The sequence below is a fragment of the Chiloscyllium plagiosum genome, chromosome 28 (assembly GCF_004010195.1).
Source record: "Chiloscyllium plagiosum isolate BGI_BamShark_2017 chromosome 28, ASM401019v2, whole genome shotgun sequence".
NCBI lineage: Eukaryota > Metazoa > Chordata > Chondrichthyes > Orectolobiformes > Hemiscylliidae > Chiloscyllium > Chiloscyllium plagiosum.
Genome location: NC_057737.1, coordinates 39870454 through 39897479, shown reverse-complemented (window position 1 = coordinate 39897479; position 27026 = coordinate 39870454). Strand labels below are relative to the sequence as shown.

At 43.5% G+C, this 27026-nt stretch overlaps 1 protein-coding gene across 1 annotated transcript in view; it reads right to left on the bottom strand.

Annotated features, from left to right (window-relative positions):
* The window catches only part of clip2 (CAP-GLY domain containing linker protein 2), a 142674-nt gene that overhangs the window by 2564 nt on the left and 113084 nt on the right, over positions 1 to 27026 (bottom strand). Inside the window, exons 11-18 of the mRNA XM_043718733.1 lie at positions 22310 to 22367; positions 22138 to 22221; positions 20850 to 21006; positions 14622 to 14781; positions 11380 to 11550; positions 9666 to 9752; positions 6204 to 6307; positions 3219 to 3327 (exon numbers count right to left, since the gene is read on the bottom strand). Coding sequence (XP_043574668.1) covers positions 3219 to 3327; positions 6204 to 6307; positions 9666 to 9752; positions 11380 to 11550; positions 14622 to 14781; positions 20850 to 21006; positions 22138 to 22221; positions 22310 to 22367 — 930 coding nt within the window. The remainder of the gene's footprint in view (positions 1 to 3218; positions 3328 to 6203; positions 6308 to 9665; positions 9753 to 11379; positions 11551 to 14621; positions 14782 to 20849; positions 21007 to 22137; positions 22222 to 22309; positions 22368 to 27026) is intronic.

The window sequence follows — 27026 nt, the reverse complement described above, 5'->3', positions numbered from 1 at the left end:
GCTGGGGGAGAGGTCAGGGAAGGGAAAGGAGAAGGGGAGAGAGATGTGGAGATGGACGAGAGGAAAACACTGAGGGGTGGACAGGTGATGGGGAGGGGCATGTGTTATTTGTTGACGGATGAATTGATGGATGGATGGAGTCAATGCCCCCATGCAGGTGTGGAAGGTATGCCCTGACAGGGATGTTCCTATTATGAAGAAGGGCTTACTCTGTGGACAGGTTTAGGGAAACTCTTTGCCTAGGTGAGGCTTGTCATTGTTGGTGCAAACACACAGCAATGTCCCAGTTTACTTTTTACAGGATCTTTGGGGTGTGGCAGCTACTGGCTGTCGTGAGTGGGGAAAGCCAATGGTAACTTTCTTTTCACAGCACATTACTCTTAATAAGCCACAGGAGCTGGTAGCTGTCAAAATTATTATTGATTTGCAAGTTTCCTTCATCCCACACAACCCAGTGTCAGATCCAACATCCCTCCTGACATCCAAACCACGAAATTAGGAATAATTTTAATGTCCTTTCCAGTTCAGTCAAGTGTTATGACAGGGCCCCTTCCTGCCATCTAGTGTCAGTGACTCAGTACTACAGGCACACCACCCACTGTCACTGTAGTTTTGATCTGGAGATCTGAGGAAGGGTCACTGGACCCGAAACATTAAATCTGATTTCTCTTCACAGATGCTGCCGGGCCTGCTGAGCTTTTCTAGCCATTTCTGTTTGTGTTTACCGATCCTGGGTTGTGGCGATTAGAGTCCATCAGATCCACTAGATTTGGGCAGAAAGATTATAAAGGATTTGAAGTGAAAGTGTGCAGAGTGAACAAATAAGCTGTAAACGAGCGTAAGACCAGCGAAACCCAGTATCATCCTCTCTGGCTACCGGCAGCACCAGTGAAGCAATGTCCTGGTCTTGTTCAAAATGATTGGCTACCACTTCAAATCTTCTTCAGGCCTACCCTCAGAGGTAGCTTCATCCCCATTCCCAGAAACTCCATCTCTCTGGAATATGGTCTGCTGCTGCGTTCATCCCTCCCAAGACAAATTTGCCTCACCTTCATTCAGTCTAAATTCTCTCCCATCTCCTCCACCCGAGAATACTGCTCCCTGAAACCACTTCTATATGCACAAGTCCAAATGCAAGTTTCCCACACTCTGGGAATTAATGATTCAGACACACACAGGCACATGAACAAAACTGGGTATTTTGTTTTCCCATTTGCTTCTACTGGTTTGTAACAATCACCATTTATTTTCTCTTTGTAATTTTAATTAACCATATTGTGTTGGAACAGTAAGGAGTGGCAGATATAGTTTAATTTGGATCAATGTGAGGTAAAACAAACAAGGGCAGGACAATTCATGGTAGGGCCCTAGGGGTGCAGGTATATAATCCTTTGAAGTTTGTGACACACAGGATGGTTAAGAAGGCATTTAGCACGCTTGCCTTTATTACTCAGGTGTTTGAGTGTAGGAGTTGAGATGTCATGTTGAGGTTGTACAGAATGTTGATGAAGCCTCTTCAAGAGTACTGTGTGGGGTTCTGGTCATCGTGCTATAGGAAGGATATTGTTAAACTGGAGAGGGCTCAGAATGGATTTACCACTGGGAGTGAAGGGTTTGAGTTGTCAAAATAGACTGGATAGTCTGCAACGTTTTTCACTGGAGCATAGGAGGCTGTGGGGTGACCTTATGGAGGCTTTTAAAATCATGAGGGGCATTGACAGGGTGAATGACAGGTCTTTTCCCTAGGGTGGGGGAGTTCAAAACTAAGGGGCATATTTTTAAGGTGAATGGTGAAAGTTTTTAAAAAAAAGACATGAGGACAATTTATTTTACACAGTGAGTAGTTTGTGTGGGTAATGAACTGCCAGAGGATGTGGCAAATGCAGGTGCAATACAACATTTAAAAGACATTTAGGTAAGGACATGAATAGGGAAGGTTTGGATGGATATGGGCCAAGTACAGGCAGGTGGGACTAGCTTAGTTTGGGTACATGGTCAGCATGGACTGAAGGGTCTATTTCCATGCCGTATGACTCTATAACAGTGAACTGCACAAAAACACTATTCCAGGGAATAGCCACGGTTTGATGAGAATAGGAGAGATGAGGAGTAAAATAAAAACTGCTGTGGGCAGGAATTTGCCACCACGAGAGCACATGATTTCAGAGCTTGGTGCATCAGCACTGGAGATGTGCACGTTTCTTCTTCGCTATTCCTTCCTTATGCACAATTTTCCTCTCATACCATTTGTGAGCTCTTTAAATTGTCCAAATCTAAACCTGAAATTAGGCTGAGATTCTGACCGAAGAGAGGACAGTGTTAATCTTTTTATACCGATAAAGTGTGGCTCCCTTGCTTCTTAGATGCTGCCTGACTTGCTGTACCTTTCCTAGCACCACACTTTAATCGATTCTGACTCACCAGCATCTGCAGTCCTCACTATCTCCTCATCTTTTTAAATCGCCCAGCGCTCACTAATCACCAGAAAATGCAGCTCAACAAGTTTGTTCTGAGAATGTCAGTGAAACACAAGTGATGGCAAAGAGACCTAGCATTGAAGAGACTGGACTAAGGTGAGGAATGAGGAAGAATGCACCATCTATATGGGTGCTGCTCACTGACTGGCTCAGTGTATCATTCTTTAGCAGTTTTAGAACTTTCAGCAGTTGTAACATAAAACAAAAGAGGAATGAAAGGTCTTCTATACAGATAAGCAGAGGGAGAAATCCAACAAAATAAAATTGATTCTAATCTCAGAAGTAAAACATTTTCCATCGACATTTGGATGATGAGCTGGCTGACCTTTTGACCTCCTTTCAGCCCAGTCCTTTATCCTGTCTCTATCTCTCTCACTCCATCCTATCCATTTCTTATCCATCTTCTTTATGCTCACAATGATCGTTGAGCTTCTGAACTTGCTAAGCCTCCTTCTTTCTGATATCTGAAATCTGTTCTAACTCCAGCCGCATCATTGCAGCATTTACCACCAGGACTCTCTCTTTCCTAATACCTCAAACTGTGGAACTCTTCACCCTTGCCAGCAATCTTCTCTTTCTCCAGCAACAAAGAGTTTCCAACAATGAAACTTGATATCCTGCGACCATTACTTGTCAATATCCCCAACATTTTTCCAGCATGTTCCTGATTCTCTTCAAAACCTGGCAATTCCCGGGAGGATTGCCCTGATGATGTAAGAGTTTTCAAAGAGAGTTACTGACCTTTTCTGTCGACTCGCCTCGATCTGTTGATGTGGACTGTCTATTGGACACGTCTCCTGAACCTTTTAGCTGTAGTGACTCTGGAGAAGCACAAACACTCATCTCTTCTCTGTAAAGAGAGACAGAAGTTAACTTTTAAGTTATTTGTTTTGGTTAGAAGTTACCCCCGTTTGAAATCCTCAACATATAGGCTGGAGTAAAAAACAATCAGCTCTTACAATTGCTTTGATAACAGAAGGCTGAGGGAACATTTTAAACCTATATCTTACCCCAGAAAAATGGGAGCAGACAAAGTTGGTGGAATGGAACCTCAAAACACACATTCCGAAATATTGAATCTAAGGAAGTGAGGTCATGGTAAAAATAGGAACTGTTCTGTCCCACTGCAAATCAAAATCAAATAGGTCAAATAAACAGGATCTGGAACAAGGTAATTCATAACAGAACATCACTATTTGTTTTTATTAATTAGCATTATTATTTTTGAGGGAGAGTGGTCTCTCTGATGTCCTTGTCCAATTGCTTACAACTTATGAAATTGTTATATTTTGGGACTGAGACTTTAATTTAAGATAAAATTAAGACAGTCATAAACCCTGTTCTCTATCTGCTTGATAGAAGGCCCTGACAGTTTGACTGTTAGAGATTAAAAAGGGATTCGGTTTTTTTATAAGGAAGTGAGTATAAGGTTTTACACTTGGAGACCATGGCAGCAGCCTATGTGCTAACAATAGGATCATCTAAAAATCTCCAAAATCACTGAAAAGTATTGATGATGCTTGTTTACTTCCACGATAAAATGGAATTCGAGTTTTAAAGAAAGCTAATCAGCATCTCTACCTGGATCCAAAGCCCATACGATTCATGTTGCCATGGAAATGGACTTTGGAGAGGCAAGTGTCTAAGATATCCTTGAAAACTCAAAGGTGGTTAGTCTGTAAGGATCTGGGAGAGTGAGAGTGTTGCAAGTGATAATACACTGTGGCTTATCAGGCAAGAAGGTGAACGCAAACACAATCTCAGATTGGGAAGACTGAAAGCTGGAAGGTTTATCTAGCTTGAACTGGAGAGACAATCTTCAGGGAAAGAAATCATGTGACAGACATCTGAAATTATAAGTCTCAAAACTTACAAACAGCAAGAACAGAAATAAATCCTCAGGAGCTAAGAATCATCTTGAATTGTTTCTGGGAGAATTGAACATCTATTGAAAGAACACTGCAAAGTTAATCTGCGAGGTGCTGTGTTTTCCGTTGTGTTAATAGAAAATAGGGAATATTTCGTTTTGTGGTTTAAAGTGTGGTCACCCTGCTGTAGGAAGGATGTTTTTTTACACTGGGAAGGGTGCAAAAAAGATTTATAAAGATGTTACTGAGAGTGGAAGGTTTGAATGATAAGGAAAGGCTGGATAGGATGGGATTTTCATCCCTGGAGTATCAGAGGCTGAGGAGTGATCTGAATGAGGCTTATAAAATCATGAAAGGGCATGGATTGGATGAATAGGATGGGGAGTCCAGACTAGAAGGCATAGGTTTAAGGTGAGAGGGGAAAGATTTAAAAGGGATGTAAGGGGCAACCTTTTCACATAGAGGATGGTGAGTGGATGGAATGAGCTGCCAGATGAAGTGATGGGAGGCTGGTTAAAAGGCATCTGGATGGATATATAAATAGAAAGGGTTTAGAGGGATATAGGCCAAATGCTGGCAAATGGGACTAGATTAATTTAGGATCTGTGGTCTGCATGGATGATTCAGATGGAAGGGACTGTTTCTGAGCTATACCACTCCACAAGTTGCCTCCATGAAATTTTTAGTCAATAGTCAAAACACCAAAGAACTGCAGATGCTGGAAATCGAACACAAAAACAGAAATTACTGGAAAAGCTCAGCAGGTCTGGCTGCACCTCTGGAGAGAGAAGCAGAGTTAACATTTCAGGTCCAGTGACCCTTCTTCAGAACTGATAGTAGCTAGAAAAATGTTGGTTTTCATGCAGAAGATAGGATGGGGAAGGGGGGTGGGGAAGGTGTTTAGGAGTAAATGATAGGTTTCAGGTCCAGCGAGCTTTCTTCAGAACTGAAGGTGGTTTGTTTAGTCAATGGTGCTTTGCATCTTTCATTGCAATAAAAGTCAAAGGGCATGACCTTTTCTTGTATTATTCTTTCATTATTAACTAAAAGTAGCTTTCTTCAGAACTGAAGGTGGTTTGTTTAGTCAATGGTGCTTTGCATCTTTCATTGCAATAAAAGTCAAAGGGCATGGGCATGACCTTTTCTTGTATTATTCTTTCATTATTAACTAAAAGTTTGAAGATGTTTTTAAAATGTACCGGTGTCTTTACAGATTGGAATAAATTATGTCAACTACAGGTCGAGGTGAAGAGACACAGGGCAGCTCAAACCCAAAGCTCTATCAAGTTTGTTGTGCTGGCCATTAGACACACATTGGGACAGACTAGGGTTACCATGAGTCTGAACATGCTCCTTTTCCTGAGCCCATTTAGATTCCCTACAGTATGGAAACAGGCCCTTTGGCCCAACCAGTCCACACCGACCTTCCGAAGAGTAACCCACCCAGACTCATTTCCCTCTAATGCACCTAACACTATGGGCAATTTAGCAAGGCCAATTCACCTAACCTGTACATCTTTGGACTGTGGGAGGAAACCAGAGCACCCGGCGGAAGTCCACGCAGAGACGGGGAGAGTGTGCACACTGCACACAGACAGTCGCCCGAGGCTGGAATCGAACCTGGGACCCTGGTGCTGTGAGGCAGCAGTGCTAACCACTGAGCCACCACGTCACCCATGTACTTTGCCTTTCCAGAGCACACAATCTGGCTCAGGTTGGGACTCAGTGACATGAAGGGGCATGACAAGGGATATCTAAACACATCACAGTGCAACCTTTGGTAGCTCAACAAGTTTCTCAGTATCTGTGTTGCTACCACCGCTATCAGGCGAGAGATGAAATGCAGAGAGACCCGCACATTTCCTTGAAGAGCTTTTCAATTCTTCTGTTTTCTGTGACCAATAACTGTTTCGCACGACTGGAGTCAGAATGGCGCTGCGGAGAACGAGACCTCGAGAAATCCTGTGAAGGCACAGAAGATTGGGAGATAGAGTCACTTCTCCTATTTCACCTCCATGTACAGTCTGATAGAAACAAGTTTGTGAGCAATCCGTTGTCTTGAATCATCTCTGATACTCTCGAAAATATGTGGCCTTAAATATTCTGTCCTAGATTATCGTTAGTTCATGGCTAGATTGAGACAAGAAACTTCAATTTTTTAAAAAAACTATTTATTAATTGGACAGTAGGTTAGGTGCTAGACTTTCATCTTCAGACTCAGTTAAAACCAGTCTGCACTGAGATTACCAACTCGGATTAGAGTTAATCCTGGAGCATATGTCACATAACATCCATATTCCAATCACCCACTCAGGCAAACTTCTATTCCCATTGAACTAAATCAAAGGAAAATAAAAGAAGAATTTTTAAAAACTGTTTAAATGTCCTTAAGGTTTCTCTCATGTTGCTTAATCCAGTGTCCAGGAATCAAATCCCTACATTCTGGTCTCAAACACATTGCTGTAAAGATAGTAACTCTAACCTATACTGATGGGATAAAAGACATGCTCTTTCTATCAAAGGGCCCACACAAAATAGATTTTGCCATCTCAGTCGAGTTTCTGAAGTGGAAATCCTCCAAACATGTTACATGAGTTGATTGTTCTTGTCTATTCAACACGATGAAATGTTCTTTTGAATTTGCAGAGATGGATAATGCTATAATAGTGCCATCTACTGGCAGGCTGTATTTACAGCACCAGCCATCGTGCAGAAAGCAGTGTGTCCCTGCTTCAAAACAAAAACTGGAAGAACTGCAGCTGCTGGAAGTCAGAAACAAAAATCAGAAATTGCTGGAAAAGCTCAGCAGGTCTGGCAGCATCTGTGGAGAGAAATCAGAGTTAACATTTCAGGTCGAGTAACCCTACCTCAGAACTGATGGTAGCTGGGAAAATGTTTTTTTATGCAGAAGATGGGGTGGGGGGATGGCAGGGTTGGGAGTAAGGAGTAAACAAAAGGTGAAGATAGACCCAAACAAACAGAGAGAACAGTTGGACAGACAAAGGAGTGGATAATGATCAGCCTGGGAGAGTGAATAGCTACTGATGGGGACTGTGAGTGGCTAACAATGGGTGATGTGTCATAGCAGACCATGTGATAACAAGGCCCGGTGTGTGGGGGTTGAGGTAAGGACACGGGAAAAGGTGCCTCAAACCCTAAAATTGTTGAACTCGATATTAAGTCCAGAAGGCTGTAGGGTTTCTCAAGCAGAAAATGAGATTGCTTGCACTGAGCTCCGCTGGAGCACTGCAGCAAGTCTGAGTCAGAGATGTTGGCCAGGGAACAGGGGGATGTATTAAAGTGGCAGGCAACTGGAAGCTCAGGGTCTTTTTTGCAGGCAGAATGTAGGGGTCACCCAGTCTATACACTGTTAGCCACTAACAGTCTCCATCAGTAGCTATTCATCCTCCCAGGCTGATCATTATCCACTCCTTTGTCTGTCCAACTGTTCTTCTTTAACTTTCGGCTCTAACTCCACCTATTGTTGACTCTTTAGCCCCTCCCCTATCCTATCTTCTGTATATAAAAAAAACAACTTATGCCTAGCTACCATCAGTTCTGAGGAAGGGTCACTGAACCCGAAACGTTAACTCTGATTTCTCTCCACAGATGCTGCCAGACATGTTGCCTTATCAGAGCATGGAACTTCTGCCTTCTCCTTACTGCTACAATTCTACATGTGGTTAGAGTTTTCTCCAGCTATTTCGAATTGTGTAGCTCTGTCAGGATGGATGTGGCAGGCAGTGAAACATTGTCCTGGCTTCAGGGCTTCTGATCAAACCCCAGTCGTTTGCAGCCATGGGTGCACCATTGGACTGCCCCTCGAATTAAAGTATGACTTGCAGAATAAGCAGAGGTCACCCAGAACAGGACCAGCTACTGGAAGGAGGAGGAGGAGGAAAAGAACAGGGAAACAAACTCAAAAGGAGGAGCTGCTGGAAAAGCACAGCAGGTCAGGCAGCTTCCGAGAAGCAGGAGAATCGACGTTTCAGGCCGTCATCAAAAGGAGGAGGCCATAACCACTCAGGGTTGTTTAGGGAGCAATTCTACTTCCCTGAGCCTGACTGAGGAATAATGTGAGAGATGAAAGGATGTCCAAACAGAAATTTGCCACTAGCCCAAGGCAGGACTGGGAGGACCATATTGCAAGTAGGTTCCAGTCTGGGGACCACCCCATCTCATTATTTTATCCACTACACAGTTCACCATCCACTGTGTGTGGGGGAGGTCACTGACAGTTTTTATGAATTGAGAGATGACTACGTTTCATTCGCTGTTTCCAGAGACCGAGTATGTTGCTTCACTAGGAGTGCAGCTTTCCCCATTGTGTCGCCTGCCAATGACTGTATACCCGCTGTGTTTGTGGATGCTGCTTGCCAACTGTGCCATATGCTGCAGCTGAAAGGGGTGCCACTTCCTTTAAGCTCAAGCTGGTGTGTGACCAGACACTGTGAATCATGTCTGGTATCTTGGCAGTAATCTGGTGGAAAACCACATGCAGTGTATCACCAAAGTGTGGTAGCACAGGAGGAGGCCTTTCAGTTTTCACTCTGTACCAGCTCTCGAGAAAAGCATCAGGACGTAGTGCTACTCTCCTGCCTTTTCCCCATAAACCCTGCTCGTTGTTTCAAGTTAAAATTATTATCCTGTGCCCTCCTGAATGCCACAATTGAACCTGCCACCACCACAGTTCCAGGCAGTGCATTCCACACCCTAACTATGTGGTTTTTCTCTCGCATCACATATACTACTTTTGATAATAACGTTCTCCAACCTTTGATGAGCGGGAACAGTTTGCATATTGTTATGGTCCAGACCCCCTCAAAATACAACTTATTTCAGTACTATAGTTAAAATACACTAATAAGTGTAGAATAAGTTAACAGAATTTAGCAGAATAATAGGTACAGTAAGTATTGCTAAGTAACTGTTTTAATATAGCAACATCCCATAAACACACCCCTTGGCAAATAGGCAAATTCAGAAAATTAGACTTGTCTCTCAGGTAACCCAACAACTGAGAGAAACCCCAGCTTCTGGAGGGGAGGTGGGATTTAAGGAAACTTATATTAACCCTGACCCCATCCACATTCCCACTCCCATTGATTGTGAGTAACTTTCAGAAGTTTGGCATTGGGGCTTGTCTCGGTGCAGCTGTACCTTAGCCTGTACACAGAGTAGGTCTGTCAGCCAGAATGGTTTCATATCGACCCATGTTCTATGCTTTACGGTTGTTTATTTGATGTGTTCACTTTTTAAAAAATATAAACTTGTGAAGATATTTGTTTGAACGCGTTAAAATGCCGAGCTTGTTGCTCACCTCTTGCTTGAAGCATCTGCCGTCGGTCATTGCTTCGTGCTGGCCTCGCTGATGGACTCCATTGGCAGAGCCTGCGCTATCGAGTGTCTATTAAACCGAGAACAACAGCAGGGGAAAACTACCATCAGTAACATCTAATCCATACCACAAAAAAAAGCAAACATCAAACGTGGTGTCATTTAAAAGAAAAACTGCAAAAGCCAGCAGTTTTATTAAAAAGTTAGGTATATCACTGGTTAAGAGAATGATCAATAACCACTGTGATGGTCAGGCAGGCAGCAAATAAGGTTCTACACAATTCTGACCAATATTTCTACACATCAAGGAAAACCGCTTCCACGGGCTCAAATCTCCTGATCCAGCTCGGAATGCCAGCTTCCAATCTGGATCGAACAAAGTTCCACAGTGACTTACTCACTGTTTTCGGGCCCATCCTTCTTCTTGGGACTCAGGAAGCAGCAGAGGGAATCTCTGTCAGAGTCTCACCCCCTTCTACAAATGCCACTCGCTGCTGTATATGATTAGATTCCCTACAGTGTGGAAACAGGCCCTTCGGTCCAACAAGTCCACACCGACCCTCCGAAGAGTAATCCACCCAGACCCATTTCCCTCTGACTAATGCACCTAACACTATGGGCAATTTAGCATGGCCAATTCACCTGACCTGCACATCTTTGGACTGTGGGAGGAAACCGAAGCACCCGGAGGAAACCCACGCAGACATGGGGAGAATGTGCAAACTCCACACAGACAGTTGCCTGAGGCGGGAATTGAACCTGGGTCCCTGGCACTGTGAGGCAGCAGTGCTAAGCACTGAGCCAATGTGCTGCCCCTATATTACACCAATTATTGCGTTTTAATGTCCCAAAGCTTCTATGAGAAGCGAGTTAGGGAAGGCAAGTTTGTGACGTATATGGATGAGGTAGTGAGGGAGTAGGAGGGTGGGTGAGGAGGGGTAGGAGGCTCGGTGATGGGTAGGAGGGTGTGTGATGGGACAGGAGGGTAGGTGAGGGATCAGAGGGGACAGGAAGGTAGGTGTAGGATAGTGAGGTGGTGGGGCAGTGTGTCCAATTAGAATGCTGTAATCAAATGATCCGATTGGGAATTCAAAGCGTCGAGCTGGAGGTTGAAGCTCAGAGGGTATAGTCGGGGTTTGGGAAGGTGATTCAGAGGGTCAGGGTGTCATTGGGAGTCACGGCTGTGGAGGGATAGTTGGGGGTCAAAGGTCGTACTTCGGGTCGTAGCTGGGGAGGGAGTGAATGGGCAGTCGAATAGTTGCCTGGGAGATCAAACTGTTTTCTCATTTCACATTTCTTGTTGAGGAAAGTAAATCAGTAGACCCTAAAGTATCCAGCACAAAATCAGGATCAGGATGCTTTGCAGAGGATCCCAGATGCTAAGTAATTCCACTTTAAACTTCCAGGGTAACTCCTGCTGAGTCCCTGCATCAGCACAACTGAGAAGTCCCGATGCAGATCTTGTTCGGTTTCCAAATGCCCAGAGACTGGAGGTGCAAGCTAATCTCTTTTACACTGGAGCCATTTTACAACTTCAACACAGAGCATCAGCAACTACCAACAGGTGATCAGGAATCTAGGCACACAAATCAGTGTTACCGTGACAGAAGTGTTTAATCAAGCAGAAAGCTTTCAAGGAACGAAGGGGAGTGATGGAGACAGGGGTGGAAAGGGTTAATCTGGGGTTCGGATCTTACCTGCATGGCTTCCATCAGTCTCTCCATTTGTTGGTTCTGCTCCAGTGCACTCCGCAGGGCTTCCTCAGTGTTAACCAGCCTCTGCTGCAATTTGCAAATCTCAGTGTCAGTTTCCGTGTCCTGCAGCGAGGATGGGCGCCGCTTTTGATCGGGTTTGTACTTTTCAGTACCCTAGCGAGGGGGGGAGTGGTGTGGGGAAAAGAGAGAGAGAGAGAGAGGGGATGAATAACTAGATAGATATTTAAAATAGAAACAATCTATTTCACTCCAGCTGCTTTAGTATACAGGTGCTAAATGGTGAACTGAAAAGCAGCATATCATGATGGTTTCAGTGAGGTGTAAAGGCAGCTTCACTGGGTTCTGGGAGCTATCATCCAGCGTGTGAGGTATTCTCCTTGCTTCCCCTTTCAGTGTTTCTTCTTCTTTCAGTTATTTCTCAATAGATCTGCCTTTCTCCCTTTACGGCAGACAGAGCAGGAGAAAGGAAGTCAGTCAGTCATGTACAAATGGAGGCAGAGCTTACCCATAATGCTCAGCAAGAGTGCAGCCACTCTATAATGATTACATATCTTCTCAGCAAAAGTGAGGTCTGCTTCCATTGGGAGGAATTAGACATTACTCCACCACCATTCAATTTAGATTAGATCGTGACTGATATGGATTGCAGAATTCTGGGTCTAGTCGGTTTAAATATATCTCTGGGTTACAACTTGGAATACCTGATCCTGTCAATATATGGTGGAGCAATACCCAATGGGGGACAGCAGTCACCTTTTATCAGAAGCAGTTGCTTTGCGAAAATTTGTCAAAAGAAAAGGCAAAGGAGCAAAAAAGCAGAACAAAGTGCTGGCTTTAAAACAAACTCAAAGTTTCCCTCCCTGGAGAAAGGATACACTTGCATTGATGTAGTGCCTTTCACAATCTCGGGACAACCCAAAGCACTTTGCAGCCAATGAGGTAACACAAAAAAGCAGAAGGAAGAAAAGTGTTTCAGCCCAAGCTCAGCCTCTTTAAGGAATATTCCTGATGCACAAAGTGAATATCGGGCAGGATTTATAATTTTGGAACACTGAGTTAATTAAGGCATTCAACGGTGATCCATTAATTAGCTCTAGATTCCAGAATTAACCCGATTGCATCATTTAAATATACCTTGGCAACATGGGCTGTCCTCTGTTTCTCTTTGTCTCTCTCTGTTATGAAGCTGATCTAGATAATAATATAACACAAGAGTTTTTTGTCCTAGTTCAATGTCAAGAATAATATATAGCATTGAAGTTGTGGCGCAAATAACCTTTAATGTCCTAACATTATGTAGCCCAGCTTATTCAGTTTCATCAATTAGAAACAATCCCAGCCTCAGTATATGTATATATACCTAGAAATAAGGGGCTGAATTTTGTGCCTTCCCCTGTTTGGGTGGGGTGGTAGTACTCAATGTGGATGGATAGTGGCTTCCACCTCAATTAAGTCCAAGGCATGCAGGCCACTGGAGACTAAATGCTCCTATTAACCAAGGGGCGGGAGAAAGGCTCACTACATGCCAAACAAACTGGTGCATGGGGCATTATGGTCTGGTCAGGGACAGAGGAGGCTGAGAGGATTTGGATCCCTGGGACCTGGCAGCAGAAGGAAAGTGCCTTCTGAGAACCTTTCCCTTGTCCCTTTATCAATCGCTCACATACTCACCTCTCACCATCGCCCTCCTGAGGCCTGGGATCCAGCAATGAACCTTGGCCTCAAGTGGGTGTTATATTGGGAGTAGCCACTGTCTCCCAGTGGCGCTGCTGATTCAATTCAGCTGCTGACCCCTAATTGGCCAGCAGCTGAGAGGATGGGGCTTCTGATCCCAAACTCCTTGATCCCGGTCAATGAAATGCTGGAGTGGCACCTAACAGGGGAAGGCCTTCCTGGAAAGAGGTAACAAGGGGCTCCCGATGGGCTTTCCAGCCATGAGCTCAGGTCCATCACCTCCAAAAGACTCCAGTCATAAGCATAAACTGGAAAGGACTTGTATCGACAGTGCTGTCTCTCGAACTGCACAAACGTTGATTTAAATAATCAGTAATTATACATTCAACAAACTATGGATTGATTTCTTATTTTTAACTGTTCAATATCATACAGTCTGTATAAACTGCAAAGAGGACCTTTAGTCACTGCCTGTGTCCTTGCAATGCAGCAGCCACCTGATTTGATACAACAACATCAACTTAAAAGTTTCAGGCAACATCATTGACAATTCCCAACAAAGTCAAAATGGAAGTCAAAAGTCAATGATTAATTGATTAACTGGGTCCTTGCAGAGGGGAAACTGATAGGACTGAGATGTATAAGGAGCTGTGACACTGCGTCACAAATAAACTACTGAGAAAGAAAGTGGTTTTGGTTCTCTCTCGCTGATTAGCTTGGATCTAAACCTGAATAACTGTGCTTTCCTCTCTATGTCAGTTCTGTTGTACTCTTGCATTCCAAGGTTTAACAGAACAGTCTATAGTCTGTCAATAACAAACCTGTATAATGACACCCAATAGTCATTGACCAGGCTTCACAATCAAACTATGACTGATTCTTTCTCTTTTATAGCTCACTAACATCCAACAAAAATGGAGCCAGATTCAGACTATAGAAATTACAGAAAAGTTAATCTGAACATTTTCGTCAAAAGATAATTAACTTAATGTGATGGCCAGGGTTGGAGGGTTTGAGCTACAGGGAGAGGCTGAATAAGCTGGGGCTGTTTTACCTGGAGCGTCGGAGACTGAGGGGTGACTTTATAGAGGTTTATAAAATAATGAGGGGCATGGATAGGGTAAATAGACAAATTCTTTTCCCTGGGGTGGGGGAGTCCAGAACGAGAGGGCATAGGTTTAGGATGAGAGGGGGAAAAAAAGGGAGCTAAGGGGCAACTTTTTCACACAGAGGGTGGTGCATGTATGGAAAGAGCTGCCAGAAGAAATGGTTGAGGCTGATACAATTACAGCATTCAAAAGGCATCTGGATGGGTATAGAAATAGGAAGGGTTTAGAGGGAGATGGGCCAAGTGTTGGCAAATGGGACTAGATTGGATTGGAATATCTGGTAGGCATGGACGAGTTGGACCAAAGGGTCTGTTTCTGTGCTGTACATCTCTATGTCTCTGTGAATCTATGAAGGTAAACTTAATCAACTGCTCAGTTCACTTATGCTGCTGTCAAATTGTGCAAAATATGCAATGATTAAAAGAGCTGCTCTTTACTTACCAGACCATACAGTTTCTCTCGGAGAACTTTGATGTCTTCCTGTAGTTTCTGCTCCTTCATTCTCCACTCAGCTTTGTGAACTTCCCGGCTGAGGTCCTTTTCCCCTCCGCAGGGGTGACGATTGGTCTCCAACAGCAAAGAGCGCAGTTCATTGAGGTTCCTGGTTTCATGAATAATTGAGAGATTTGGCAATGAGTCAGACGCAAACCAGTGGGAGTGGGAGGAAGGGAGAAGTACAAATGATCATCTATGTGCAAGTATCTCAATCCAGTGCAGATCGAATGCTTAGTGACCATGATATTGTTAGTTCGACTGAATTTTGAAATCGAAGAGAAATAGTTTGATTTCAAGCCCAGGTAGATTTGTGCTTGGTCTAACAGCATCCCAATCAGCTAGATTTCTGGCTCCAGCAAGACCCCAGGCCAATTCCATTGAGGCAGGATGGGGGCAATCGGTAGCTGAGTTGGCTCTACAAGGACTGCTTAAGGTTAATTTAAGGAGGCGGACTGTAATTTCCTTTATGAGAGCTCAAAGCCAGACTGAGAGGCCTGGTGCTTGAGAAGTTGCTCTCCAAGCCTGGCTCAATGCAGCCACAGCACCAGGTTATCCCGGAGGGAGGACCGACCAACCGAAAGCCCTCCCACCCCCGACACACTCGCAACCACGACCACTGTGTTCTTCCAAACATTTATCGTTGAGGAAAATTCCTCATCATCTCACTAGAAGTCTTGCATTTTTCTAACATTACAACACTTATAGCAACACACCTAAAGTGTCACATCTCAAAAGGTGTCTCACTTGAAAAGAACGTGGCTAGAAACTTCATGTGGATTTTCAACAAAGGGTCTCTGTAATGAGGGAAGGCCGACTATAATCCTGTCCATTTGCTTTCTCTGGGACGTCTGCTGAAATTATGGATGCAGGTGAGAGTATTACTGAGAAAATTCCCTGAAAATATGTCAAATAGTATCCCTACAATGTGGAAGCAGACTGCTCAACCCATCATGTCCATGCTGACCCTCTGAACAGCATCCCACCCAGACCCACCTCCCCTACCCTAACCCACATAGCCTGCACATCCCTGGACACTATAGGCAATCTACCATGGCCAATTCACCTAACCTGCACATCTTTGGATTGTGGAAGGAAAGTGGAGCACCTGGAGAAAACCCACGCAGACACAGGGGAGAATGTGCAAACTCCACACAGAGGCTGGAATCGAACCTAGGTCCCTAGCTCTGTGAGGCAGCACTGCTAGCCACTGAGCCACCGTGCTGCCCATTATAAACTATAATTGATTCAAATAAACATTCATCCATGCTGATAAATCCAATTGATTCATTATGAAATGAACAGCTATTGGAAAATTAATTCCATTTACTAAACTAAACTCAAAACTTGCCACTCCACCAATAACTTTTGATCCTGTACCCACCAAGAATCTCTCTCTCTCTACCTTAAAAATATTCAATGATTCCACCTTCATGTGTTCTGAGGCAGTGAGTTCCAAAGTCACATGATCCTCTCAGAGAAAAGAAAAATTATTATCTTCATTCTAAAAGGGTGGCCTTTAACTCTTAAACACCATGTTTTTGGATTTGCCCAGAAGAGGAAACATTCTTCCCACATCCACCTTGTCCCAAGAGTGCACTGTATCTTATAAAGATCAGTCAAGTCAGCCCTCACTCTCCTCCACTCCAGAGGACACAAACCCAGTCAGCCCAGTCCATCCTCATAAGACAACTTGCTCATTTTGAATATTAATCTGGTAAACCTCCTCTGAACCACTTCCAGTGCATTATTTTCTTCCTTAAATGAGACCCAATTACTGCAAAACATTCAAAATATACTCCCATCAAAACCATGTATACCTGTTCAATTCCTCCTTTAATAAAGGGTAGTATGCCATTACCTCCTTAATTACTTGCTGCACCCGTACACTAACTTTTGCGACTCATGGACACAAACAGCTAGATCCTGCTGCACCTTGGAATTAGATTAGATTAGATTCCCTACAGTATGGAAACAGGCCCTTTGGCCCAACAAGTCCACACTGACCCTCCGAAGAGTAGCCCACCCAGACCCATTCCCCTACCCTATATTCACCCCTGACTAATGCACCTAACGCTACGGGCAATTTAGCATGGCCAATGCACCTGACCTGCACATCTTTAGACTGTGGGAGGAAACCAGATCACCCGGAGGGAACCCACGCAGACACAGGGAGAATGTGAATTCTGCGGTTGTTTTCCATTCATAATATATTGCTTTTTTTTATTCTTCCTGTAAAGGCAACTTGATATTTTCCAGACTTTTGCCCACTCACTCAACCTATCTATGTCTGTCTGGACCCGAAATGTGAACTCTGCTTTCCTTCTAGCTTTCCCACCTAGCTTTGTGTCATTTACAAATGTAACTACCATACCTTCAATCCCCTCGTTTCAGTCACAGATTGTCTTTCCTGGTCCCCTTGCTACTTGATATTGTAAACGTTTTCCCTCTCTTCAGCTATTATGCCTTCCCTCTTTAGCCTCACATTTCCCCTTCTTAAATCCTGACCAAAACCCTTCTGTACTTGTGAAACACTAGCCTCCTGTTTATTGCTCTCTTCTCTCCTCAGTGCTCCAGTGCAGAGAATGAATGCAACATACTGGAAATTTGATATTAAAACAGGAACATTCAGCAGCACAGACCATCGATCCGGAAGGTTAATCCTGTTTATCTCTCTGCTAACATTTCCAGTCTGTTTTTATTCCTTGAAGATTATTATTTTCCAAATTTGAACCCATTTTTCTCACAGCTCTGAGGTTCACTCTATCCAGTCAGGCTTTCATGACATGGCCTTTTCTCTTTTGACTTTGTTATGGCTCATCATAATACTTGCCTTTCATTCCTCTGTACCATTATCCAGTTCAGTCCAACTGCCTTCAGCTGGTTTCCTTCCTATCTCTCCCATCATAGCTGCAGCATCTGAGCAGCTCTTTGCTCCCTGCACAGAGGTCCTTTGGAGTTCTTCAATCATCTACTCTTCTATTTCTGACCTAGATGTTACAATCTCATCGAAAAACAAGTGCCCCAGAGTTCCTCAGACCTTCTGTCCCTCCATCTACTATAACTTCGTCGGAGTGTAGCAGAAATCTTGGTTCATCATGGATTCAATTTTGCCTCATCAGAACCTCGCAAACTGTGCACTGCCTCCATGTTCAGATAGCTTATTCAACAGCTTGTTTGGGATAAGAGATACTTTCCTCTTTGGCCTCTGCTCCATCTTCCTCTTCCTCATCTCCAATTGCTTCTCCCTTCCTAGCCTGTGATAGGTCAATTCAGACTATACGCATCTCAGTCACCCTATTTAACCATAACTTTATGTCCAATCCCATGTCCTTTTCCTCCTTCAAGACCTCCTTTCACCTCCACAATACTCTCATTTGGTTCATACATCGGCATATTTCAGCTTTGGACTTCATTCAAATTAACTGTTGACTGGCTTTGAATTTCCTGTTTGCTTCAGTTCAGCAGAAGTCCTTCCAATTGTGTCATAACCTGCACCATGTCCCAGTTGCTGTTCTCCCTAGTGCTCTACATGAGCTCCTGCTTACCAAACACATCAAATTCAAAATACTCATCCCAGTACTTGAACTTTTAGTTTCTTTCTTTATTTCTCTATTTTAATACCTAAGATGTCTAACTAGGTAGTTCGTACCTAAGGTGATGCTGCATATGGCAACATTGTACACTTTCCACTGTACTCCTGTACTTTTGTACTGCAGTACACATGACAATAAAACATAATTCTAATTCTAAATACCTTTAGGATCTCGTCCCTCTCAATTCCTATAACATCACAAGCTCTACACCCTCCCTAATCCTGGTATTTCTTGGAATCTAGTCTGTTGGATATTCCCTCCCTATGTCACTCAGCTCTGGAATTCTATTCTGAAATCCTGCCACCTCCAGTTCCTCATAAATCCCCAATCATCTTTCTTAATATCTTTTTATTTGAAGCGGGATTGATTTTTGTATGAGAGGGGAGGGCATATTTCATCAATAAAAGTCAAATATTTGTTGTCTGCAACGTTGTCTTACAAACAGCAAACGGAATGAAATAAATGGGTTTTTCTTCCATTAGGAAACTATTAGAATTCAGCCAACATCTCAAAAATAACCAAATTATTCTGGGACCTTGCTGCTAAGACTTAGTAATTTTACAGAAAAGGGTTTGTTAAATTTTTAATTAACCTTTACAAAATTCTCCTGGAGAAAAATGCTATAATTCATTGGTTGGTATCAATATTAATAGTTTATAGAGTATGGTATGAGCTTGTTCCATATTAATTGAGTAGATCCCAGCCAAATTGAGCAGGATCGATTTAAACAGTAAAAACACTGTACAGTAAATCCCGTGTCCAAACCGTGAATACACCGATCTGCGTCAAAAAATAAGTAACAAAAATCAATATCCGCGTACAAAAAAATCACATGATATTTTTAACCATAGTTTTGATGAGCTCCACATTTGTGAATTTCAGCATTCCCAGGGGCTCTTGGAAATGGGACCTTGGTAGGTGTTTGATTTGATTTGATTTGATTTATTGAGGTACAGTGAAAAGTATTGTCTTATACACTTTACAGGCAGATCACACTTTACAAATACATCAGAGTAACAGAACACAGTGTTACAGCTGCCCAAAAGGTGCAGAGAGAGAGATCAACATTAATAGTAAAGAGATCTATTCAAAAGTCTGGTATCAGCGGGGAAGAAGCTATTCTTGACTGTATTAAAATATTTATTAGTCGACACATAGGAGAGGGAGTCCTTTGGCTGAAAAAGGAACAAGAAAGCCAATAAGTAACAGAGGCAAACAGGGCAGAAGAGAAGATGGGATAAAGGTATGGAATAGCAAAGAGATGAGAGAAAGGCGAAGGCTGTCCCAATGGGTAGGTGTTTAGGGCATTTGTAACCAATCAGACCCGTGCCATTACACATCCACGCAGTGCCCGGGTTGTGACAGTTCCTGAGTCCATTAGCAAGTCGATATGTGCACAAGTTGGAAAACAATGCAGGCCAACATACAGCAGCTGTAAATACAGGAAATGTTCATATGTCAGATCTTTGAAATTACACCCCTGTATGGAATCGTGTTCACAAGTACAAATGTTTGTTAGTCGGATGTTTGGAAATTGGAGACCATTTTATTGTTATGATTTAAACTGGAGATGGCAAAGCTGAGGAGTAATAATGAAAGTGTGTTAAAGTGTGAACTTTATAAAGTGGGTGACTGAATCCTGCACTGCATGCTCAATTACCTGAGAGGCACTCTGGTCAAAGGTCTGCAGCCACATGTTCAGTCACATGTAAACCCGTGTCCCTGAACAGACATCAGCCTTGAACAGAGGGATAGCCAATGTTTGTGTGAGTGATTGTGTACACAACAATTACTGAACAGGACCAGTCAGCCTGTGGCTAACCCAGAACAATTCAAACCTAACTCTTCACTTTCTTAAGGACAATCATGCAGGATATCCAAGGACCAGATGCATTTTGCAGGGTGCAATGTTTTAAAGGCAAGCGTTGAGTTTGCAGATGTGAATGCTGCTGCTCTTTGGAAGAACTGCTTCGCTATTACTGAGAATAAAAAAAAACAGCGAATGGTTTATAAACAGTGTGAAAACTGTTGGCCATCACACATTATTTGGTTGGGTCCAACACAGTTGTAATGTTTAATTACTACACTAGCCAGAGATTTTAGGACTCTGCTTTGATTGGTGACAGTAAGTTAGGTGCAGCTATTTAAAGAGTTCAGATCAGTCAGAGGGAAGGTGAAACAGCTTTTAAATTCAGCTTCACAGAATGAGTCTAACTTCAAGCCACGTTGTTCAGCCTAAGGCAATATTTCACTTCATTGTTGATATAAACTGCTCAACAGGATCCAAAAATAGCATTTGTTTTATAATCCGCCAAAACAACCTGCCTCAAACACAAGACAATTTTCCGACATCTGGTGTGAACTCTTTGCTGAGTAATTAGCGGGACCGGTATTTATACAGATGTATTATTCCTTCCCTGGTTACTGAATCACATTTGTAAAAATTCTCACAGCAGTCTGCCTCTCTAGCCCCATTTTCAATCGTGCCTCTCTGGTCATTAAGGTTACTTGCTGCCCCTCCCCACCACGTACAGACTTTAAGGATGGCATCTCCAGCCTTTAAAAGACGGGGAATTCTCACCGTTCCTTCTTCAGCAGCTCTTGACTAATGATGACCAGCTGTCCTGAAGCATCATGGGATTTACGGGTCAGGGCCTCCAGCTCCATTTCCAGCTTGGCTTTCTCCTTTGTTGTTGCATCGGCTTTTCTCTCGGAAGATTTTGACTTGTGTTCTAGAGCTGCGGAAGTAAAAGGTGTGGTTACTAATCTGACAGAATGACACTGTAGAAAGTTCTATATCTGGGAAACTACACACCCAGTCAAATCCACCGTGCGAAACCCCGACAAGTTATTAGCTGATTATAATCGAGGGTTTGCAAATAAATGCAGTTCCAGTTTCCCTTATCTTTCATTATTTTCCACTAGCTCAGCTAGGTCATTCCCGAATGCAAAGTTCTATTTCAACCACAGGTATTCAGTGGAATGTGGCAATGGTACCTTAAAAGGCAGCAAGAGGAAGGTGGAGAGTTAAGGGGATTTGGGGAGTGGGTTCTGGGTGGGTCAAAGAGCGTGTTGCCATTTAGGCACAACCATCAATGATTGGGCAAAAAAAATGTATGGTGTACAAGAGCAGGAACACAGATCTCAGATGGTTATAGGGCTGAAGAAGATTACAGAGACACAGAATAATGAGACCATGAAAGGATTTTAATATGAAATCACTTCAAACTTATTGTGAATCATAGAATCCTGACAGTGTGGAAGCAGGCCATTCAGCCCATCAAATCCACACTGGTCCTCCAAAGAGCTTCCCACCCACACCCACTCTATCCCTGTCAGCCTGCCTTCCTGATAGCTAATCCATCTAGCCTGCAAAACTAAAGACAATTTCACATGACCAATCCACCTAACCTTCACATGTTTGGAATACAGGAGGAAAGCAGAGCCCCCAGAGGAAATCCACACAGACACAGGGAGAACATGCAGACTCCACACACACAGTCACCCAAGGCTAGAATTGAACCCAAGTCCCTGGCATTATGAGGCAGCAGTGCTAACTACTGAGCCACTGTGCCTTGAGAAACAAACTGGCCGCTTCTACCTAAATAAGTTCAGCAAGTATATTCTACACACAAAAGAGTGCATAACAAGCTCTTATTCAATATTTATATCTCTTCATTTTCATGAATTGTCATTCTTTCTGTACTGGAGAATATGATGTAAAAAGGAGAGAGGAAGACATTGCTTTTTATCAAAATTTTAGACATCCCTTCCCAAAGTTTGCTCATTTTTTACGTAATGTAGAAAGCAGATCTCTGCATTTTTTCATTACAGTGATACAAAATGACTTCTGTCTTCAACTGACTTACCGACAATCTGTGTCTTTAATAACTCAATCTGTGAAGACATTGAAGAAACATCCTTTTCCCTTTTACCAAGTTTGTCTATTAAGTCTAAAAGGTGGCAAAACAAGTAAGAATTGAGCTCATAGGTTGTATAAAAATATCGTCAAGTAAAACTTCAAGTTACTTTGGAAATTACCTTCTATTGACTGTTTCATCTTCATTTTCTCTTTCAGGATGTTATTGCTGTCAATGGCCTGTAAACATATCAGTAATATTATTGAGGTGTAATGGTCGAGATTCGAACTCTCAGTATTCCCTCAATGCTCACTCGGTCCTGATTATAGAGTGGAAATTACAACTGGTGTTCTTCATGCAAACACTTGCCACTCATGTGAAATTCCTCTGCATTAATTTAGCACGGGTATGAACCACAGAGAAATTCCATAAGCATTCAGAGTAGAACAACATCAATAAGTTGTTCCAGCCTCAACTCCTTTTATTGCAGATCCAGTTATGAATCATCTGCTTCTCTCAAACACGTCCTATATATTTTAGCCAGCACTAGGTGGGCAACATAGTAACCCTTAAAATACTGCTAATTATGACCCCATCTCATGGCTGCTGTCAAAAAGTGGAGGAAGAGCCACTTGGATTCGAATTTCTTCAGAGGACTACAATCCCAGGAAAAGATTTGTGAGATCTAATTTCCATAAATAGATTTATATCTCGCGATGTAACTTTGCGGGCATGGTGAATGGGATTCACATACCTGACATTTTAACAACCTCAGCTATCGCTGCTTGAATAAATTGAAGAGAATATCAATCCTATTGTAAATGCCCAGAGTAGATCTAATGCTTTCACCAAGGGAGCCCCACTCCAATGAGCAAAGGCCAGGCATGGCTCTGTAAGAACATGCAGTGCTGACTCTCCACCATCCCTCTGAGCTAGACCCAGTGAGTGACGCACTGCTGGATTTCTGTTTATACATTGATCAGAAAACATCATGCAGACAGACCAGGTGTTTACGGCTAAACTAGGAGTTGTTTATTGGAAGAATGTAATGTACATGGGAAGCAATACTCTAACTCGATACTGTAATCTTCTTCTGTAACCATAACACAGCCAACTTAAGAGTCTTTAGAAAGCATCTATATTTTATGCAATTGCACATCTTGATGCTCAGAAGACACCTAACAAAAGAGTTAAATGAGGTGAACCAAAAAAAATGAAATCGTTCACTCAGGTGTACCTGGTCTGACAGCCTCTCACCAAGTAAATTTCTGAAGGAATCCCAAATCCTTTTTAGAAGTTCTTTCAACAAATGTTACCTTCCATCGAGAAAGACAATATCCTGTTGTCTCTGGTCTTTCCTCTATTTGGTTACTGAATAAATTGCTCTGCTCGATTGCTGTAAAATTACATTTTATCGTATTCTTGTTGTCAGGGATAATACCGGTTTGAAAAATATGTCGTATTCTGGAAAGAATCATGAAGCAAGATATCCTGGTGTTTTGGATCCATCATGTGGTTGGCAGAGTTTGTAGGCCCCAATCAGACAACGTGTATCCTGATGCCCCCTCCACAGATAAAGGCCGTTCATGATTGGCACAGGAAGCCTGCAACATAATCGTTCTCTCGGACCACCAAGTATTCCTCAAGGACCCATTTTCACAGTAACAACACAGAGGCCTAGCAAAGCGCACAAGAAGTCATCCAGCACAGTTATTAGGGAGGGCAGGAGGTTCTTTCCATTGTTGTCAATCCTGTGTTTCTGACTATTGAAGACTGTTTGGCAGATCCTTTGAGGGCAGTAATTATGGATGTCTGCATGCACTGCAGGAATGCATCACTCTCGCACTCACCAATAGAAGCCAAATGGCCAAAACAATGGAGCACCATGAATCTTGGAGGGCACAGGGCTGTAATATGTGGAGCCTGAGCCCCAGCCTAATTATACTGGGTGTTTTGGTTACTAGATTGCAGGAAACCATTCAGTCTAGTCTGAGGGAGCATATTCAATTGTAAAGGTCTCTGTTGATACACATCCAACTATTTGCAGGAGGCTTCTAATTTACGACTCGTGTTCATACGCAGGATGTAACAACTGGCCCTCCTGAAGACTAGGTTCCTGGGCAGCCAATGAGATGATAAGAGGCTTAATGACAGAACTCTGAATCACTGCATCCTCTGTGGTCAAGAATGTCTAAAGTCTTCAGGCTTGTTTGTACATTAAAGTCATTAACTGTCTTCATTAAGCAGCTCTCAGCTTGTAGATAATGTGACAATTACACACTTGGGCTGGGGAGCTCCATCGTGATAGAGGCAAAGCAGTGACTTCAAGGAGGAGTGGAAGCCAAAGAAGGAAAGCACAAGGTAATATTAATACATTTCTCATTAAGTACCCCTCACCTTGGCACACATTCCCACCTGCATGTCCTCTATAGTCAGCATTGTGTGCTATACTGTTCCTGGCACATGTAGATCCTTACAGTGAGGAAGACGGTTAGTTTTCTAAAAGCAAGCAAGAGATAACACCATCAGTGCTGCTGCAGAGTTAAACAAGGTCGCAGCCTGTTGTATAGCACGAGCGAAACCATCAGCCCCACTCAACCGTGAGGCAGCCTCACTGCTACACTGACCAAGAGGAACACGCTGTCAGCAATGCACCCCAGAACTGTCCAAAGGCAGGAGCACTGCAGCAAAGCCATGCACACAATATAACATGCAGTGTTATTTGGCAAGCGTGTGGAATCTCACCATTGTGCTTCTTGTCCCCTCCTGCCACAGTTAACGATAAGACAGTGAGGGGCTTAAATAAAAAAAAACGAGTGGCAGCATCAGTGATACATTGAAAGAATCTGAAACCGACATCAAGAAAGGAAAGTTCCAGAAGCCTAATAAAGTTAGTATGCAAGCTGCAACTTCTCGACAATGTTTCTTCATGTGAATACATGCTTTTCCCTTGACTGATTTGGGCCTGTGCATTCTTTTCGCCATCCACATGAAGAAATCTGCCTCATCTCCAAATCCAGCTCAGTCCAAAACAAATCAAACAATCGTGTTAAAATTGAGTGCATTCATTTTCTCATTGAAAAAGAAGAGACTTTGCAGCACTGAAACTTATGAAACAAATACGTGGGTCCAAGTTGGTGATTGTAAGTAAGAGATCAGTGTCTTAGTTTGCCGAGGGTTAATAGGTGAAGGGGAGAGGAAGGCAAGTATAGCCTGTGAGTTGATGCTTCTTTGTGTATAATGCAGCACGTTGCACGACGCATACCCTCTCCTCCACTCTGACCTTCCTACCAAGTAGGCCTGGAAATGAGATAACTTTAAGATTCTGAAACACTTTAATGTAGACCCTTGGTTTCAGAGAGTACTCCTCTGCTCTCATGGTGAACAAATAATCATGGTCTTCAGGCAATGTTAGGGAAGAAAGCTAGAATAGCCCGACAAATACCCATTCATCCAGACTGTTGTAAAGCTTAGGGGTAATGCCACAAGAATCTTTGGCATAAATAGGGAGGATGTTGCAGCTGGCATCACACCTTCAATGTGCAGCACAGCCTGGCATAGGCAGCATGGTTAGACAGCACACCTTGGGAGACAGTCTATTGAAAGAAGCCTAAACTTGTTTAACCCCAGCTCAGTGCCACTGTGCACCAACCAAGCTCGCAACTTTATATCAAGACCTTTCAAACTTTCTTAACCAGAAGGTACTATCATTTCCAGGACAAAGATTCCTGCTCCAATCTGTAACTGATGGAGAACCTCCAAGTTGCTGCTGGTATTCTCCATTGTCTGGTAGGTCAGTGCTGGCTTGGGGAAGGGCCACTGAGATCTGGGTTCAAAGCTCACTGCAAATGTAAGCAGTGTAATCCACAATGACACTTCACTGCAGGATCACAGGCTCGCTACATTGATAAAAGCCTCATGCTTTACGTTTGGCTCTCGAGCTGTTGGCCTGGGACTGCAGCAAAGTGGTGGCTATGACTTTCAAGCACTGACGTCATTAAGAGCAGGCTGCAATAAACAGGGACCACAATGCATCTGGAATGAGTTGGCAATTTAGCCGACCAAGTCCAGGCCACAGTGGGATTCAGCTGATGGTCAGACCCTTTCTTAGGCATCACGGTGTGTTCATGACAATCGATACAAGTGAGACATTAACGTCATATATCTTCCTGGTCAACAAGACTGAAAATTCCTTATTTGCAGCTCAAGGCATCTTACAATTTGCAAATTGGCTGCACCATCAAAACTATTGATAGGTTGTGAATCACTTTGGCCATACCAGTAGATGCCAGGCCTCCAACCCATGGGATAATTCCTGCTGCCACTGATACTTTACCTGCAGAGTTTGGTCACTCATCAAGGCTACCAGATATACCCTGGCAGCTGGCTGAGGGTTCTGGGGTAGGGCACATTCAAGCTTCCCCCTGATGCTGGGCAGACAGTCTCCCACAGTGGTTCCCTCCCCCCACCAGCATGGAAACGTTGCCCCACTCTCCCCCCACCCCCTCAACACCTCACCTCGACTTCGTCAGGCCTACCTAGCCAGCTCCAGTGAGACCTTTGCAATCAACTCATCCAGCCTGGCCTACTCCGCGGCTGCTTACCGAGGGGCTTACTGCCAGCCTGGCTTGCTCACCACTGTCAACGGGCAAGAATTCTTGGAGGTGGACATCTACCCTCATGGGGGCAGTAGCCTGGATTTCAGCCAACCAGGGTACGGGAATGGGGAAGTGGGGGTGGAGGAAGGGGATGCTGGGGAGAGCTGAGGGTATGGGAGGAGGTGTGGAGAGATGAGGGTGGGGGAAGGTGAGGCTTTGGGGGAGGTGAGAATTTGGGAGGGGTGAGGGAGAGGTAGGGGTGGTGGAAGGGGAGGGTATGGGGTGGTAAGGACATGGGAG